This window comes from Cherax quadricarinatus, chromosome 5 (assembly GCF_038502225.1).
Source record: "Cherax quadricarinatus isolate ZL_2023a chromosome 5, ASM3850222v1, whole genome shotgun sequence".
Lineage (NCBI taxonomy): Eukaryota > Metazoa > Arthropoda > Malacostraca > Decapoda > Parastacidae > Cherax > Cherax quadricarinatus.
In genome coordinates, this window is record NC_091296.1 from 77,384,087 (window position 1) to 77,403,949 (window position 19,863).

The 19,863-nt window shown below is 40.0% G+C and overlaps 1 protein-coding gene across 1 annotated transcript in view; it reads left to right on the forward strand.

Moving 5' to 3' along the window:
- Positions 1-19,863, forward strand: part of LOC128692942 (polyamine-transporting ATPase 13A3) — a 147,326-nt gene that overhangs the window by 27,270 nt on the left and 100,193 nt on the right. Inside the window, exons 2-4 of the mRNA XM_070104671.1 lie at positions 4,307-4,380; positions 15,654-15,821; positions 18,755-18,822. Of these exons, the coding sequence (XP_069960772.1) occupies positions 4,307-4,380; positions 15,654-15,821; positions 18,755-18,822 (310 nt within the window). The remainder of the gene's footprint in view (positions 1-4,306; positions 4,381-15,653; positions 15,822-18,754; positions 18,823-19,863) is intronic.

Below are 19,863 nucleotides of genomic sequence, written 5' to 3' on the forward strand. Positions count from 1 at the left end.
AAACCCTGCCTACACTTCCATCCATCCCTTTCCCTCCTTTCCAACCATCCCTTTTTCCTCTTTCCAACCATCTCTTCTCCCCTCTCCAACCCTTCCTTCCCTCCCTCTCATACCCTCCCTCCTCTAGGCCTCCAGTCCCTCACGTCCTTCATTGTTTGGAGTTTAATAATGTTAATATATGGCAAGCTGTAGTGACTTGTTGTATCTGGGGGAGATCTCTGCTTTAGCATCTTCATCTACAGAGTTGTGTTGAAAAACAATTGATGCAGAGAGAGAGAGAGAGAGAGAGAGAGAGAGAGAGAGAAAGCAGCAACTTCACTCTGGCTGTACCCTTCTCCAGAACATCACTCCATCTGAGATCCTATATACCCAGGATGACTCGAGTATGGAACACATTCGTACAGCATAATGATGTCAACGAGATAAAGTCAGTTGATCAAATGAAAAGGCTGGCCCACAGATGGCTCCAACTTCCTCCTGTTCCCTACTTGTATGTCTCATAACAATAAAAATGCTTTGAAATGAGCTGATGTAGGTAACAGCTCTTAGCTTGCCAATAAAGTTAGGAATCCTTACCCTGTAAATAGCTTATCAATAAAGCTAGGGATCCTTAACCTTGTCAAACCCTGTGTAAAAAAAAAAAAAAAAAGAGAGAGAGAGAGAACAAGCAAGTAAGCATAATCACCAATCTTGGTTAAGACCTAATTAATTATCAATCATTATTAATCATTATTAATTATACCCACCGAAAAACTGCTGTCAGGGCCAGGCTGCGGGAGTAGGCATACTCTCGCAACAGGTCACAGGTAAAGTCACAGTTGTATCAGCAGCAGCAGAGTACATGGAGTGCGAGAATCAAAACACCGCCCATCTCCCTGGGTAAATGACCTTCGAAGAGGCCTTCTTTCCCTTCCGCCTGCCCTGTGACCACACCTGTGGTAGGGAGTTTCCTCTGATAGTGAAAGCGGGGGTTAGGTTATTCTGTCCCAGGAATGTTTGCAGGGATGAACTGGTGCACTGCTGTCCTGCTGGTTGTCAACTGCTCAGTGCACACCATAGACTGCCTTGACTTCTCAGCAGATTACCATCCATCTCAGTGGCTGCCACCCACCCCAGTGGTGTCCCTGGGTCCAATCACGTGGCTGGCTGCCTAAGGGCTTGCTACAGTGCACCCGACTTGTCACAATGTCGAAGACCTTGTGATGGCTCTGTGGTCCTGTGGACTGCCTCATAGGCCATCAAAGATGTATCAGAGGTAAGGTATGTGGTTAACCAGGTAGTGAACAAGGAGGAGGCTTAGACTGAGAGGGTAGACGAATCCTTGAAACTGGACACAGAAATAACATTTCACCAAAAGAACTACACTTAAGAGAAGATCCTTACGGCATCCTGGACCATTGTCAGGTCACAACTGGGGATAGAAGCTAGAGATGGGTAGGAAACAGCACGATTGTGAGTGGAGGAAGAAATGGTAATTGAAGTGAATTGTTCCACCTATGGTACTGTGACTTTCTTTTCTTCAGAGATAATATTGTACTGCATTTATTCACTGTGCTAGCATAGTATTAGAAGTTTACCAATGTTCATTGGACTGTGTTGGATTACACAGGTGGAGACAGTGTCAAGATATCGACAGTTGGTGAAGAAGACACAACTGCAGTGGAGTCTTTTACTTGTACATTTTACCCAGGATAGAACTTTATCAATGTTGGGTGAGATGTTGTACGAATAAAAGACCACTAAATTTGTGTATTAAGAGTGTGTGCCAGACCATCCTGTGTAATGCAGTAGTTAGTTTAATATGTTTATTATGCACCCCATACCCATCCTGTGGGCGGTAGTCAAAAGATTACAGAGGTACATAATGGGTCCAGGGACTGGACTCCAAAGTTTTGATAGCTGAGCAAGTTACAGAGGTAATGAACTCACAATTTACAAAGGTAATGAACTCCAGGTAGGTCTGGTCACAATCATGACAAGTTACAAAGGTATTTACAGATTACAGAGGTACGTAATGGGTCCAGGGACTGGGCCCCCAAAGTTTTGATAGCTGAACTAGGTACAGAGGTAATGAATTCTGTAAGAATGGTTACTTACGTTTATACATGGCTACAATCATGAACAAATTATAGTGTAATGAGCAATTCACACTTCCACACCCGGTCACAACACACACACACACACACACACACACACACACACACACACACACACACACACACACACACACACACACACACACACTGCAGGAAGGCCTTTGACACAGTTCCCCACAAGAGATTAGTGCAGAAGCTGGAGGATCAGGCACACGTAAAAGGAAGGGCACTGCAATGGATAAGGGAATACCTGACAGGGAGGCAGCAACGAGTCATGGTACGTGAAGAGGTATCACAGTTGGCGCCTGTTACGAGCGGGGTCCCACAGGGGTCAGTTCTAGGACCAGTGCTATTTTTGATATATGTGAACGACATGATGGAAGGAATAGACTCTGAAGTGTCCCTGTTCGCAGATGACGTGAAGTTGATGAGAAGAATTAAATCGGACGAGGATGAGGCAGGACTGCAAAGAGACCTGGAGAGGCTGGACATGTGGTCCAGTAACTGGCTCCTCGAATTCAATCCACCCAAATGCAAAGTCATGAAGATTGGGGAGGGGCAAAGAAGACCGCAGACAGAATATAGGCTAGGTGGACAAAGACTACAGACCTCACTCAGGGAGAAAGACCTTGGGGTGACCATAACACCGAGCACATCACCGGAGGCACACATCAACCAAATAACCGCTGCAGCATACGGGCGCCTGGCAAACCTGAGAATAGCGTTCCGATACCTTAATAAGGAATCGTTCAAGACACTGTACACTGTGTATGTTAGACCCATACTGGAGTATGCAGCACCAGTCTGGAACCCACACCTGGTCAAGCACGTCAAGAAGTTAGAGAAAGTACAAAGGTTTGCAACAAGGCTAGTCCCAGAGCTCAAGGGAATGTCGTACGAGGAAAGGTTAAGGGAAATCGGACTGACGACACTGGAGGACAGAAGGGTCAGGGGAGACATGATAACGACATACAAGATACTGCGGGGAATAGACAAGGTGGACAGAGATAGGATGTTCCAGAGAGGGGACACAGGGACAAGGGGTCACAACTGGAAGCTGAAGACTCAGACGAGTCACAGGGACGTTAGGAAGTATTTCTTCAGTCATAGAGTTGTCAGCAAGTGGAATAGCCTAGCAAGTGAAGTAGTGGAGGCAGGAACCATACATAGTTTTAAGAAGAGGTATGACAAAGCTCAGGAAGCAGAGAGAGAGAGGATCCAGTAGCGATCAGTGAAGAGGCGGGGCCAGGAGCTGAGTCTCGACCCCTGCAACCACAATTAGGTGAGTACAATTAGGTGAGTACACACACACACACACACACACACACACACACACACACACAACCACAAATAGGTGAGTACACACACAGACATACACACACACACACACACACACACACACACACACACACACACACACACACACACACACACACACACACACACACACACACACATGAGGATGAGGATGAGGCAGGACTGCAAAGAGACCTGGACAGGGTTGACATGTGGTCCAGTAACTGGCTTCTCGAATTCAATCCTGCCAAATGCAAAGTCATGAAGATTGGGGAGGGGCAAAGAAGACCGCAGACAGAGTATAGGCTAGGGGGACAAAGACTACAGACCTCACTCAGGGAGAAAGACCTCGGGGTGACCATAACACCGAGCACGTCACCGGAGGCACACATCAACCAAATAACTGCTGCAGCATACGGGCGCCTGGCAAACCTGAGAATAGCGTTGCGATACCTTAATAAGGAATCGTTCAAGACACTGTACACTGTGTATGTTAGGCCCATAGTGGAGTATGCAGCACCAGTCTGGAACCCACACTTGGTCAAGCACGTCAAGAAGTTAGAGAAAGTACAAAGGTTTGCAACAAGGCTAGTCCCAGAGCTCGGGGGAATGTCGTACGAGGAAAGGTTGAGGGCAGTATGATGGGAAAATCATGCTCATGCTGTGTGTTGGAGTATGACAAAAAATATCCTGTTTGATGGGTGCATTAAGGTAACGTGTCTTTTGCCTTAATCTTATTAAATGTCCTACTGTACAGATAAGTGCAGCCATACAATGCAGTGTAACCAATACTGGCTATACAAGAAAGTGTGCACTGAAAACTGCAGTAGTACTGCACTGTGTTAATCTGAATAATGATAGTCTTTGATAAACGATTTTGTATTAATGTGTGATATAGTGATGGTCTATTTCAGGTGACCGCGATGACTGCCGACCAGAGCTACAGCCAGGAATGGAGTACATCAATGCCAACCAGGATGAGCAAGCGGTGAGTTGAATACCTGGTGTGTCTGAGCCCCTGGCATAGGTATCGTGCCCTTAGTAAATGTTATACCCTTGGCATAACTGATTATGAAAATTTTGAATTGTGGGAAGATATGTGTTATGTCTGTGTTTGCAGGAAGCTATCACTAGCTCCTGGTTCCCAACATCTTAAAGCAACTAACAGGACTAATGATGCATTAACCCTATGGATCATGTGTTTCATATTGTTTGTGAGGTATTATATATGCAGTTCCATCTCCGAATGAATGAGTGACGATAAAAGTATTTCCTCTCATTTTGGGTCATCCTACCTTCATGGCTGGTGTGTTAAAAAAATTCCACAAGTACTTATATAAAAATCATTCTTAAATTGACAAGCTAGTCTATTGAAATACTAGAGGGGGGGAGAAAGTATTTTTTTTTATTAACACATCAGTTTTCCACTGAGACAAGATGACCCGAAAAAGAAGAAACACTTTCATCATCATTCACTCCATGACTGTCTTGCCAGAGGGGTGCTTATGCTGCAAGTAAAAAACTGCAACATGTCAATACCCCTCCTTCAGAGTGCAGACACTGTATTTCCCACCTCCAGGACTCAAGTCCGGCTAACCAGTTTCCCTGAATCCCTTCATAAATGTTACTTTGCTCACACTCCAACAGCACGTCAAGTCATAAAAGCCATTTGTCTCTGCTCCTGTCTAACATGCTCATGCGTGCTTGCTGGAAGTCCAAGCCTCTTGCATACAAAATCTTCTTTACCCCCACCCCTCCAACCTTTCCTAGGACGACCCCTACTCCACCTTCTTTCTACTACAGATTTACAATGCTAGTCATGGCATTATGCCGGGCGAGTGCCCCGGCATAATGCCGTGACGAAAATCAAAGGCCTATCGTTCGGGGGGGTTCTTTTTTTGTCAGTGCATTATGCCGGGTAGTAGTCGTTAGCATGACGTCACGGCCTGCTGCCACACTCCACAGTGACTCCTCAGTGCTCACGTGGCTGCTATGGTGGCAGGAAGTGTTGCACTTTTGTCTCTCATCTTTTGTCTGGTGTTCCCTTTGGTTTCGAGGCTATACATGTTTGATTATGGGTAAAAGGAAGTCTTTAACACCTGAAACTAGAGCTCAAATCATAGGGCTTCACAAAGCTGGGCACCAGATGAAAGAAGCAGTGGAGAATGTTGGTGTATGTGAGCATTCAGCGAGGAACTGGGTGCAGCGTTTCAAGTCTAGTGGCAGTGTCATGTTACTGTCTGCCAAACCTCGGCCTGGCCCCTCGAAGAAGACATCTGTTCATACCGTAACTGTGTTAAAGAAGTAGTTAGAGAGTACACCTCGGATAACTGCTAGATAATTGAAAGAAAAGAACCCACATCTTCTCTCAGAGGTGTCTGTAAGAACTGTTAATAGATGTGTGTCAGAACTGGGCTACAGTAGTCGCCGCCAGGTTAAGAAACCGATCCTTTCCAATCCACAGAAGAAATGTAGGCTGGATTATGCAAAGAAATATCTTCACTGGAGTCCTCAACAGTGGACTGAAATACTTTGGAGTGATGAAGCAACCTTCACCTGTAACCGTGGGGGACATGTGTACCGGCCCAGAGGCAGTGACCTGCTAGACCCACGCTACACCTGTAGGACCACCAAACACAGACTCGCTCATGGTTTGGAGGTGTTTCAGTGCTCAAAGTGTTAGTGAACTCATTGTTCTTTCCAAAATCCAGTATATGAACCAGTATAATTACCTGAAGTTATTGTGTGACAATTTATCTGAGGCATTTGGCAAGTGTGGGGCTATGGTTTTTATGCAGGACAGCTCATTGTGTCGTACCACCAAATCTGTAGTTCAGTGGCTTAAGGACTGTGAAGTGAGATTCTTTAATGACTGGCCAGCCAATACCCCCAGACCTAAACTCTATTGAGAACCTCTGGTCAATAGTGAAATGAAGTTTACCTGGCAAGGGTATTAGTTCTATCCTGCAGCTGGAGGCTGCTCTACATGAGGCATGGAATATACCTCCCCAGATCCTTGTGTGAGAGTCTTCCTACATGGCTGAGGGACGTGATTAAGCATTAAGGACGCAGCACCAAGGATTAAAACCTCAGTAAGTGTGCAAATACGTATGTACGTATATTATAATCATTCATGGTATGTGTTTGTGTTTTGGTACGTGTTGGGGGAGGGGGGCATAATGCCGTGACTAGCACTGTATATGCCCTCCAAGTCATTTTTTTTGTTCCATCCTCTCTAAATGACCAAACCACCTCAACAACCTTCCTCTTCCCTCAAGATAATACTTTTAGCAATCCCGCACCTCCTTCTAATCTCCAAGCTATGGATTCTTTGCATTATATTCACATGGCACATTGGCTTCAGACATGATGTCTCCACTGCCTCCAGCCTTCTACTTGTTGCAACATTCACCACCCATGCTTCACACCCATATAAGAGGATTGGTACCACTATACTCTCATACATTTCCCTCTTTGCTTGCATAGATAACATTCTTTGTCTCCACAGACTCCTCAGTGCTCCACTCACCCTTTTCCCCTCATCAATTCTATGATTCACCTCATCTTTCATAGACCCATCTGCTGACAAATCCACTCCCAAATATCTGAATACATTCATTTCCACCATATTCCCTCCAATTTGATATCCAATCTTTCATTACCTTAATTTTTTTATTATCTTCATCACCTAGTTCTTTCTTATGTTTACTTTTAATTTTTTTCTTTTACATACCCTACCAAATTTGCCCACCAACCTCTACACCTTCTTTTCAGAATCTCCCAAAAGCACAGTGTTAACAGCAAAAAGCATCTGAAACAACTCCTACTTTGTCTTAGATTCTTTAGCTCTTAATCCCACACCTCTTGCCAACACCTGAGCTGTCTGAAAATATAATGAACAACCATGGTGACATCACACATCCCTGTCTAAGGTCTACGTATTCTAACCCAGGAGTGAGGAACCTGTGGCCTTCAACGGCATTAAGTGTGGTCTTCTGAATAAATTATTTCATTCCATTGCTCGATTGCTAGCACACTCAGCTCACACACTGAGATCCGGAGATCCAGTCCCCAGTACGGCTGGAAACCATTAGAATGTGTTTCCTTAAGACACCTACTGTTCATGTTCACCCATCAGTATAATATGTAGGTACCTGGGTGTTAGTCAACTGGTGTGGGTCATGTGGAAAATACTGTATATATTTTCCAGAAATTCAGTATTTATATGTAAATAGATGGCCATACTGTATTTAATGATATTTATGTCATAGAAAACGGAAAGCCTGCGTCTGTGCAGACGAGACTCGCCATCTTGGTTTTGAATTTTGTACAAACATTGGTGTAATGGGAAGAATTTTTCGTGCTCTAGAGGTTAAAATTGTGTTGACACCTCTCAAATAGGAGGCGAAATTGGTGGATGTGCATTCCTGCATAACTTGAGATATCAGACGACTGGACAAGACAGCTCCAGGAACCTCAGATAAGCTCTCTAGATTTGTGTATGATACACATTAATCTCCAGTCAAATTGGTGAGTGATATTAAGATATATTTTCCTTCTGTTATGTAATTGTGTATATATATTACTTTTTATTATTTTTAATATACAGTCCACAAATTTATATATTTACCAGTATTCCTGGTGTATGTATATTTCATTTAATTAATAGGTCCAGAGCAACTTGTGGTTATGACAGTGGTAGGTATCGAAGGGGGACATTTTTTTGCGACCTAGGTGTCCCAAATTCCTACTTGTCTAACTGATAATAATTATCTATGTTCATTTACTGTTATGTATATAATGATACATCCAAGTAAATGCAATTTTCCACATTTAATTGCCTGTTGGTCCTTCTTGAACCGGAGGTAATTAGTGAAGTCATTAATTAGTTAATTACTTAATAATTATATGTGAAATAACAGAAGGAGGTGGATGTTAAGTTCACAAATTTACTTAATGTGTAGTGGATTATAATTATTACAATATTAATTTGGATAAGTCAAGTGTGGCTAAAGATTATATTAATATGTATAAGTGTATGTGTAATTGATAAGCCAAGTGTAGCTTATTAATTTGTATAATATTAATTTGCTATGCCAAATTCTGGCAAGGATTTATTAATTTGTATAATATTAAATTTGATGAGCCAAGTTTGTATTAATGTACATTTAAAATTTATATTATACATGTAATTGCTAAGCTCAAGTAGCTAGGATTTATTCAAAGGTAAGTTGTATCAGTGTTGTAAGTTGTAATCAGTGTTATTAATTGAGTTGAATTTAATACATTGCATCATGGCTGAAAATGAGGAAATTAATATAGAAGACAAACATATGGAATATAGAGTAAAGAAAGCATCAATACAGGCTAGAAAAGTTCATGTAACCAAGGCATATAATAAGTGCTTGGAATTAATGAATCAAGAAACTGTGAATACTGATGATTTAAAATTGTATTTAGATGCTTTAGGGAATAGATATGATACATACAAATTATATTACAACAAATATGAAGGAGATTTATTAGTAAACTGTGTAGATGAGACTGAAATAGATCTCATGATTAATCAGTATTATGAATTAGAGGAAAAGATTCTTTCTTGTAAAAGTCAGGCCTTGAATAAATTAAAATGTGTAAACCAGGCAGTTGGTCAGTCTGCTCCAACAAATAATACAGTGGACCCCCGCATAGCGAACGCCTTGCATAGCGAACAATCCGCATAGCGAACGCTTTGTTCGCCAAAATTTTGCCCCGCATAGTGGACAAAAACCCGCTCAGCGACCTTCGTCCGAGACGCGTCCAATGTGCGGCCTCAGCCAGCCTCACATGTGCCGCCCGTCCCATTGTTTACCAGCCAGCCTCCGCGGTAACATTCAAGCATACACTCGGAATATTTCGTATTATTACAGTGTTTTCGGTGCTGTTTCTGGAAAATAAGTGACCATGGGCCCCAAGAAAGCTTCTAGTGCCAACCCTGTGGTAAAAAGGGTGAGAATTAGTATGGAAATTAAGAAAGATTTTGAAGGGTTTGGGGCTAACCCTGAGAAGCCTATGCCAGTTGTGGAATCCATTGTGCCTACTTCAAAAATTAAGGAAATGTGTGCACAGTGGGTTGAACTGCAAACCTTTATGGATGAAAATCACCCTGACACAGCTGTTGCAAGCCGTGCTGGTGACTATTTCAATGACAATGTTATGGCCCATTTTAGGAAAGTCTTGAAGGAACGGGAGGTACAGAGCTCTATGGACAGATTTGTTGTGCGACAGAGGTCCAGTGACTCTGAAGCTGGTCCTAGTGGCATTAAAAGAAGAAGGGAAGTAACCCCGGAAAAGGACTTGCTACCTCAAGTCCTAATGGAAGGGGATTCCCCTTCTAAACACTAACACTCTCTCTCCCCTCCTCCCATCCCATCAATCATCACCAGATCTTCAATAAAAGTAAGTGTCATGTAATTGTGCATGCCTTTTTCAGTTTGTGTGTACTAAAATTAACATTTTTTTGTGGTAAAAAAAAATTTTTTTCATACTTTTGGGTGTCTTGCACGGATTAATTTTATTTCCATTATTTCTTATGGGGAAAATTAATTCGCATAGCGAACATTTCGCATAACGACCAGCCCTCTTGCACGGATTAAGTTCGCTATGCGGGGGTCCACTGTATGTCTTTGCCAAAACTCCCAGAATTGTGTTTGCCTGTGTTTAATCCTAGAGAAAATTGGGAGGAATTTTGGTCAATTTTTAAAGCAGCTGTGCATGACAGGAGTGACCTAGCCTGTGTAACTAAATTATTTTACCTCAAAGGACAGGTAAGAGGAGATGCTCACATACTCATACAAGCCTTTCCCAATGTAAATGACTCCTACAAGGAAGCAGTTGACTTGTTGAAAGTCATTTATGGTAATATAGAACAAAGAAGGTTGGATCTAGTGAATATTATTGTTAATTTAAAATCTCCAGATCACACTTACAAAGGTTTACAGCAGTTTAGAGTTAAACTGGAGAGCACTCTCAAAACTTTAAGTAATAAATATAATCTGAAAGAATCAGACTGATTATTGAGTGCCATTGTACAGAATAAATTAAACTATAAAACACTTGAATGGCTCTCCAACAAATATCACAAGGGATATTTTGTTCTGGAGGAAATAAGACTAGGTCTACAAGAATTAATTGTGCAGTTGCAGACCAGCCAACCAACTCATTTTAAAGATGCAACACATAATAACTCTGAGGTATCTGTCAAGTTTCACAAAGGGAAAAATTATCCCAATGTTAATAATCAAAATTTATTTCCTAAAAAGAGTTGCATAGGTGCATATCAAGTAGCAGGAATCAGAAATAATGATTCTCCACAAGGTAAGAAGAATAAGTACCCTCCTAAGAGTAGCACAGTTAATAGGAAGCCAGTCAAAGAAAAGAGAGATTAACAAAAAAGGCACAATACCGTGACTGGAACGATACACAAATAACCTGCACATAAAAGAGAGAAGCTTACGACGACGTTTCGGTCGAACTGATACATCTGTCAAGTTCCTCCAATCTTTCAACTTTATCATTCCATGAATTGTATGCATTGCAATTCTTAGAAAAATGAGTACCCTTGCAGAAAAGACAATCTCTCTTTTACACAAATAACCCGCACATAAAAGAGAGAAGCTTACGACGACGTTTCGGTTCGACTTGGACCATTGACTTTGTCAATGGTCCAAGTCGGACCAAGTCTTTTCTGCAAGGGTACTCATTTTTCTAAGAATTGCAATGCATACAATTCATGGAATGATAAAGTTGAAAGATTGGAGGAACTTGACAGATGTATCAGGTGTTTAGGTAATTACGATGTAAAGGATTGTCATGCTAAATTAAACAACTGTTATCAATGTCACAAAGGAAGACACCATATAGTCATGTGTAAGGGTCTATATGACAATGTTGATAATAATGATAATGTTGACAATCCTGACACAAAAGTAGCTAATGTAAAAATTGCTGCTAATGTTAATAATGATGGTTTTGCTGAAGTAGCCTTACCTGTGTTACAGGTAAAAATTGATGATAAAAGGCATAAATAAAAAAATGTAACTGCATTATTGGACCAGGGATCCCAGCGTACTTTCATAAAACGTAAATGTCTTGATGGTATGAAAGTACAGATGGGAGATCCCACAACTTTAAAATTATCTGGTTTTCTCTCAGATAAAAGGGCTCAATTGTATGACACTGTTTATGTAACTGTCAGGTTGGGCAATGAGAAAAAACATGTTAATGCAGTAATTGTAGATAGACTTCCAGAGAAAATATCTACAGTAGGGCTTAGTAAAGCTACAGAAAGACTTTCACATAATGTAAATTTAGCACCTTCTGGGGTAAGTGATGATTCTGTAGGCCCAATAAATATTTTGATAGGTAGTGACTATTATGCCTCCTTTGTAAAGGGTATGGTAAAGAAATGTGGTGTCACCCTTTCGAAGACTGCAGGAGGACATGTAATGTATGGTAGGATTCTTCGTAATAATAATTCATGACTAGAGGAAACTACAAATACCATAACTGTGTGTCTTACTCATGAAATCGTACCCCAGTATAATTCTTCCATAGAGGATGGTGTTGAGCCAGTGCATAAATTGTGGGAATTAGACAGCATTGGAATAAATGTAAATGAAGAAAGTCCAGACGATTTTTTTACTCAGGAGTAATACCTAAGAGATGTAAAATTTGAATCTGGACAATACTGGGTGCGACTTCCGTGGAGACTGAACCTTCCAGAATTGCCCACTAATTACAGAATGGCATATGGGCAGTTAAAGGCTCAGCTCTGCGAACTGAGTAAGACACCAGAATTGTTAACTGCCTATAATGATATAATTGCTGAGCAGTTAATTAATAAATTTATAGAAGAGGTACCTCCTGAGCAAGCCAAAATTTATGGTCACTATTTGCCACATCACGGAGTGAAGAAGGATTCTAAGACCACTCCTTTGAGGATTGTGTATAATTGTAGTGCCAGGAGTAACAAAAATGTACCTAGTTTAAATGACTGTTTGATGACAGGTCCGTCGTTGACGGAAAAATTAGGAGATATCTTATTAAATTTCAGGGTAAAGAATTATGCCTTTACGGCTGACATAAGTAAAGCTTTCCTAAGAGTGGGTTTACAAGAGGCTGACCGGGATTGTACCCGCTTCTTATGGCCTGAGAATCCTATTGACCCACTTAGCCCTCTGAAAACCTTTCGCTTTAGGAGCGTATTATTTGGTGCTACATCTAGTCCGTTCCTACTTCAAGCGACGATAAATGCACACCTTAAACGTATGGGAAGTCCATTGAGTAAAGTAATGAGCAAACAATTTTATGTGGACAGTTTCCTGGGTGTGATGTCAACTGAAGAGGAACTGTTAATGACTTATGGAGAGGCTAATAAAATAATGCAAAGTGCAAATATGCCTCTGAGGGAATGGAATAGTAATTCGTCCAAATTAAAGGACAAAATAAGTAAAGATTACCCTGGAGATGAAGTGCCAAAATGTAGTAATGTATTGGGTTTAACTTGGGATACTGAGAGAGATTTGTTCATGTTAAAACCTAATAATTACAGTATGCCCAATAAATTAACTAAGAGAGTTTTGCTTGCTAAAGTTTCCAAATGTTTTGATCCACTAGGTTTAGTGTCACCCCTTACTATAAGAGGGAAATTATTAATTCAGGAAGCATGGAAACTTAAATGTGCTTGGGATGAAATTCTACCTGAGGAATTCATTAACAGGTGGTATGAATTAATTGGTGATTATGAAAAAATTCCAATGTTGGAGTTCCCATGCCAGGTGGCCAATCCAAATGGGAAAAATGTACTCCACATTTTTTGTGATGCTTCAAAATTGGCATATGGAGCAATTGCTTACCTTCAATGTAATAGTGTTATTTCTCTTGTTATGTCTAAGGCTAAAGTGTCTCCAATTAAATCATGTACCTTGCCTCAGTTGGAATTAACAGCCATTTATGTAGGTGTCAAATTAGCTAATTATATAAGAAATAAGTTGCAGGAGGTAAATACTAGCGACACTGTAATTTGGTCTGATAATGAGGTATCCTTATAATGGATTCGCAATGGAAACAGTAAAATTGTGTACGTACAAAACAGAGTCGCTGAAATTTATCAGATGCAAGAGAAGTATAATAGTTTGGGTCAGCATATGTTAACATTTAATCATGTACCCGGTGAGGAGAATCCAGCTGATTTCTTGTCTCGAGGTTTACCTTATGCTAAATTTGTAAATGCTGTATCATGGTTTAAAGGACCGAGCTGGTTGGTAAATAAAGCTAATTGGCCTGTACAAAAGGCGTATATTGCTCCTGTTGAAATTACTGTGACCACCGCTCCAATAGTTTGTCCTTTATCCATTGATATAAATAGGTATTCTTCTTTACCCAAACTGATCAATGTAACTAAGTTGGTGTTTGAATTTCTAAACAAGATAAATATTTCATATAAGTTTTCACATCCTCTTGAATATTGGATAAAGAGGGTACAGGAGGAAATCTATGGAAATGAGATTAAATTGATGATGGAAAGAAAAATTGTGAAAGGTTCTATTATAGAGAAATTGGGGCTATATTTAGAGAACAATGTAATTAGGTGCAGAGGTAGGTTACAAAATGCTGAATTGGGTGATTATGCTAAACACCCTATCTTACTGCCCAAAACTCATCATCTAACAAATTTAATTGTTCTAAATGCCCATAAAAATGTAATGCATGGTGGGGTACAAGATACCTTAAATTGTATTAGGGAAACTTTCTGGATTCCACAAGGACGGCAAAGTGTAAAAAGGGTGATTAAATCTTGTGTAATATGTCACCGTGTGGATGCCAGATCCTATATGTACCCAGGTCCTCCACCATTGTCAAATGAGCAATTTGAGTCGTTTAGCAACGAACTCCGGCTGGCCGCAGTGTGGAAAATACTGTTTATATTTTCCAGAAATTCAGTATTTATATGTAAATAGATGGCCATACTGTATTTAATAATATTTGTCATAGAAAATGGAAAGCCTGCGTCTGTGCAGACGAGACTCGCCATCTTGGTTTTAAATTTTGTACAAACGGTGTAATGGGAAGAATTTTTCGTGCTGTAGAGGTTAAAATTGTGTTGACACCTCTCAAATAGGAGGCAAAATTGGTGGATGTGCATTCCTGCATAACTTGAGATATCAGACGACTGGACAAGACAGCTCCAGGAACCTCAGATAAGCTCTCTAGATTTGTGTGTAATTCTGGCCAGCATTATTTTCATAGATTTAGTTAGAGTGAGGTTTTCTGAGTATGATACACATTAATCTCCAGTCAAATTGGTGAGTGATATTAAGATATATTTTCCTTCTGTTATGTAATTGTATATATATATAACCATTTATTATTTTTAATATAGTCCACAAATTTATATATTTACCAGTATTCCTGGTGTATGTATATTTCATTTAGTTAATAGGTCCAGAGCAACTTGTGGTTATGACAGTGGTAGGTATCGAAGGGGGACATTTTTTGCGACCTAGGTGTCCCAAATTCCTACTTGTCTAACTGATAATAATTATCTATGTTCATTTACTGTTATGTATATAATAATACATCCAAGTAAATGCAATTTTCCACAGGTCGCATCCTGGGACAAAATCAACCTAATTTGCCTGAAATGCTCTGCATAACAAGTGACTTTCTGTGTAGTAATATGTCATTGATGTCAGCTAGGCCTGTATTCCTTGTACATGTACACTTGTAGAAACAAATATATTATTATTATTATTCCCCAGGCTTTCTTAACTTATTAATCTCACTTCCAAACTTTTTCTTGTTCTCAGCAAAATTTTTTGATAGCATCTCACCCACTCCCTCACATGCTCTCCTTTCACAATTCTTCACCAATGGAAATTTAAAGCATACAGGATAAAAAAATGGCACTTTTTCCACACAAGGTTATTGAGCAAGATGAATGCGTTAGTGGAGGAAGTAGTAGCTGGAATCACCACGCATGAGTTTAAATGCAAATATGAGAGCCTTTATGCCTTGGGAGGCATAACAAAAGTTGATAACTGGTTGAAAGATAGGCTCAGGAGGTGGAGTTTGATCCTAACAGAAACAAGTAGGTACTGTAAGTACAGTTTATACAGCACTGTATACTTATTACTTTCTCTTAAAATTTTTGTGTGTAGTTATGTGTATGGGTAAGTTAATAATTTATAAATGTATGTAAATGGTTAATTTTTATTTTAGGAGATCTATGGGTATCACCGGTCTCGGGCAAAGACTGGTATCAGCTGGTTCTTCATAATTTTAACATTTGGATTGCTGCGTCTTGTGTTCCACTGGGTGCCAGTGCTCATGCTGAAAGCTACACACTCCCGCTGTTCTCTGGCTCAGGCTTCCAAAGTTCTTGTTGTTGTAAGTATATCTGTTACAATGTAGCTGTATATTAGAGGGCTTAATTTTGCTGTTTGTTCACCTTTGTCAAGCTTAATAACATTTAGTATTTTTTTGTACACATTATATTTCTTTGTTTAGTTGGTTGGCATTTATTTTTAAATACTATTGGAAACATTAAGTGTAATGTGCACATCAGTAAATACAAATTACTGTAAATTCTGGCTAAATAGCTAATAACTTAATAAATCTTGGATTTTATGCCATAATTCTTAACATTATATACTGTACCTGTAATACAGTAGACCATTGATTCCCTAGTGATTGTTTCATCAGTGTACAGTGGACCCCCGAGTTTCGTGATTAATCCGTTCCAGAGAGCCTGCCGAAAGTCGAAATTCACGCAACTCGAAGCCATTTTCCCCATAAGAAATAATGGAAATAAAATTAATCCGTTCCAGACACCCAAAAATATTAAAATAAAATATTTTATTTTCAAATTAAATAAAGATTTACATAATGAAAACAATCAGAAATCAAGTACATGCATTTAAAAAAAAAAAATATTACACTTACCTTTACTGAAGACTTCTGGGTGGATGGAAGATGGGGGGAGGGGATAGGAGGAAGGTGTACACTATTGTTTGGAAGGAGAATCTCCTTCCATTAGGACTTCAGGTATGAAGTCCTTATCTGGGGTTACTTCCCTTCTTTGTTTTTTAAAGACACTGGCACTGGGAACAACTTGAGAGCCACTGGACCCCTGTTGCACAAAATATCTGTCCAGAGAGCTCTGTTTCTGGCGTTTCTTTAAGATTTGTCTGAAGTGGGACACAACACTGTCATTGTATGTGTTGCCAATACGGCCTGCAACAGCTTTGTTAGGGTGAAGTTCATCCATAAATGTTTGCACTTCAGTCCACCTTGCACAAATGTCCTTAATCTTTGAAGAAGGCACCTTCCTCCATCTCTCTTCCTCCTCCTCTGCAGCAGTTTCCTGAGCTGTGATCTGTTGCTGTTGCAGATGAAGCTCTTGCAGCTCTTCAGTGGTTAGCTCTTCCCTGTGGTCCTCCACCAACTCTTCCACATCCTCACCACTCACCTCCAACCCCAGGGACATCCCCAATGTCACATAAGTTTCCACAACTGGCATAGGCTCCTTAGGGTCAGCCACAAACCCTTCAAAATCCCTCTCTTCTACACAATCTGGCCACAAATTTCTCCAAGCAGAGTTCAAAGTCCTGGAAGTCACTCCCTCCCAAGACTTACCTATAAGGTTTATGCAGTGGAGGATATTAAAGTGATCTTTCCAGAACTCTCTTAGGGTCAATTCAGTGTCTGAGGTCACTTCAAAGCACTTTGGAAACACTGCTTTTGTGCAGAGTTTTTTTGAAGTTTGAAATGACCTGCTGGTCCATGGGCTGGAGGAGAGGAGTTGTATTAGGGGGCAAGAACTTCACCGTGATGAAACTAAACTCCTCCACTGTTTGCTCTTCCAAGTCTGGAGGATGAGCAGGAGCATTGTCCATTACCAGGAGGCACTTGAGTGACAGTGTATTTTCCAGGAGGTATTTCTTCACACTGGGGCCAAACACTTCATTAAACCAGTCTAAGGAAAATATCCCTTGTGACCCATGCCTTACTGTTAGCTTTCCACATCACACACAAATTACTCTTGGCGACACTGTATTTCTTGAACACTCTGGGATTTTCAGAGTGATACACCAGTAAAGGCTTCACTTTAAAATCCCCACTAGCATTACTACAAAACTTGAGAGTAAGCCGATCCTTCATAGGCTTGTGTCCTGGGAGTGCTGTTTCCTTCTGCGTGATGTAGGTCCTCTTTGGCATTTTCTTCCAAGAGAGGCCTGTTTCATCACAATTAAACACTTGTTGGGGTTTGAATTCTCCAGTGTCTATGCACTCCTTAAACTCCTGTACAAACTTCTCAGCTGCAATTTTGTCAGAACTGGCAGCCTCACCATGCCTTATCACACTGTGAATGCCACTATGCTTCTTAAATCTCTCAAACCAACCTTTGCTGGCCTTAAAATCACAAGCATCACCACTTGTTGCAGGCATTTTCTTTACGAGATCGTCATGCAACTGCCTTGCCTTTTCACATATTATCGACTGTGTAACACTATCTCCAGCTAACTGTTTTTCGGTAATCCACACCAACAATAACCTCTCCACTTCTTTGAGGATTTGTGATCTCCTTTTTGTCAGCATATCCACCCCTTTTGCAACAACAGCACACTTGATTTCCTTTCCTTTCGTCATGATCGAAGTGATGGTTGAATGGGGTTTGCCATACATCCTGGCAAGCTCTGTAACACGCACTCCACTCTCGTATTTTTCAATGATTTCCTTCTTGAATTCGATCATGTTCCTCACTTTCTTTACCAAAGGGCTTGCACTAGCTTTCCTTGGGTCCCTGGTGACTTATTTAGCAGTTGCAATCACAAAAAACAATGGATTATTACGTATGAACCCGCGGGGTGATGGTCACGTGTTGGTAAACAATGACACACTGAGCATGAATGGTGTGGGAGACTGGCCTTGTGTGCGCAGTGACGGGCGGACGGGTACCGGACGGTTGCCGAATCACGAGTCTAATCACGAAACTCGAGGCCAAATTTTGCCAAAAATAACTGCCGAAAGTCGAATTTCACGAAAGTCGATGCTGCCGGAACTCGAGGGTCCACTGTATATCTTTATTCAGTGGTCCTTTTTTATGTACAGCAAACCTTGGTATAATACTGAAAAGCAGTGTGCGAATATTAGTGACCACAAAAAAAAAGATGGGATTATCTGTTTTTTTTTTTTTATAAAAACTCCAGCTCGACCTACCCCTAACAATGCCAGGTTATCGATAGTCTACTGCTTTTCTAATGTACCTAAACTAAAAAAATGGTGGCAACAGAAAATATATGCTGATATTTTGTCCACAGGAATACTTCAAAAAGTACAAGAGGAACTATGTTAAAAACATTCATGAAATACAAGCAAGCAGTGTTTGGTAAGGAAGAGGATATTTTTTATTTTTTTTATCTTTTTACAGTGTTATTACTGCAGTATTGTATAAATATTGATCATTTTAACTTTGTTGGAGAAATTTGTTAATTGAATGTTGTGCAGGATACTGCTAAGGCTTGGGCAGGGAGCCTGCTTATAAATGGTATTAGATTATATATATTACACAAGTTAAACTGTTGCTAGAGTCCCTAGACAAGAGTTACTACAGTATAGTAATTAAATTTTGTTACATAAAAACTAGTTTCCGAATGCAACATTTCTAATAGAGGAAATGAAATTCAGTACTTTATAATAATATTAATTAAAATACATAAATAATAACAACAACAAAAACAATAATAATAATAATAATATAATAATAATAATAATAATAATAATAATAATAATAATATAATTTTAAATTCTGTTTTTTATAATAGCTGTCATGGGTTGAAAATATGCATATTATGCAATATTAGTACAATACATACTGTAATTAACTATAGAAATGAAAAACCTTTTAATGATAAAAACATGCATATCCATACTTACATAAGCACACACATGTACACACACATGGACACACACTCATGGACACACATGCACACACACTCATGGACACACACACATGGACACACACACACATGGACACACACACACACACATGGACACACACACACACACACACACACACACACACATGTACACACACATATGTACACACACATGTACACACACATGTACACACACATGTACACACACATATGTACACACATATGTATACACACACACATGTATACACACACACATGTATACACACACATGTATACACACATATGTACACACACACCTATGTTAATGTACAGAATGTTGATGCAGCAGACTTGGCTCATTGCATTCAACATTTGTCTGGCCAAATATTTTGTCTGTTGTATCTCAGATCCATTACACAGGGGTCTGTTACATCAAGGTTTTACTATACATTCACAGTTGAAAAAAAGCAAAGCTATACTTAATCCAATATATAGTTACTGCTGGTTTGTTT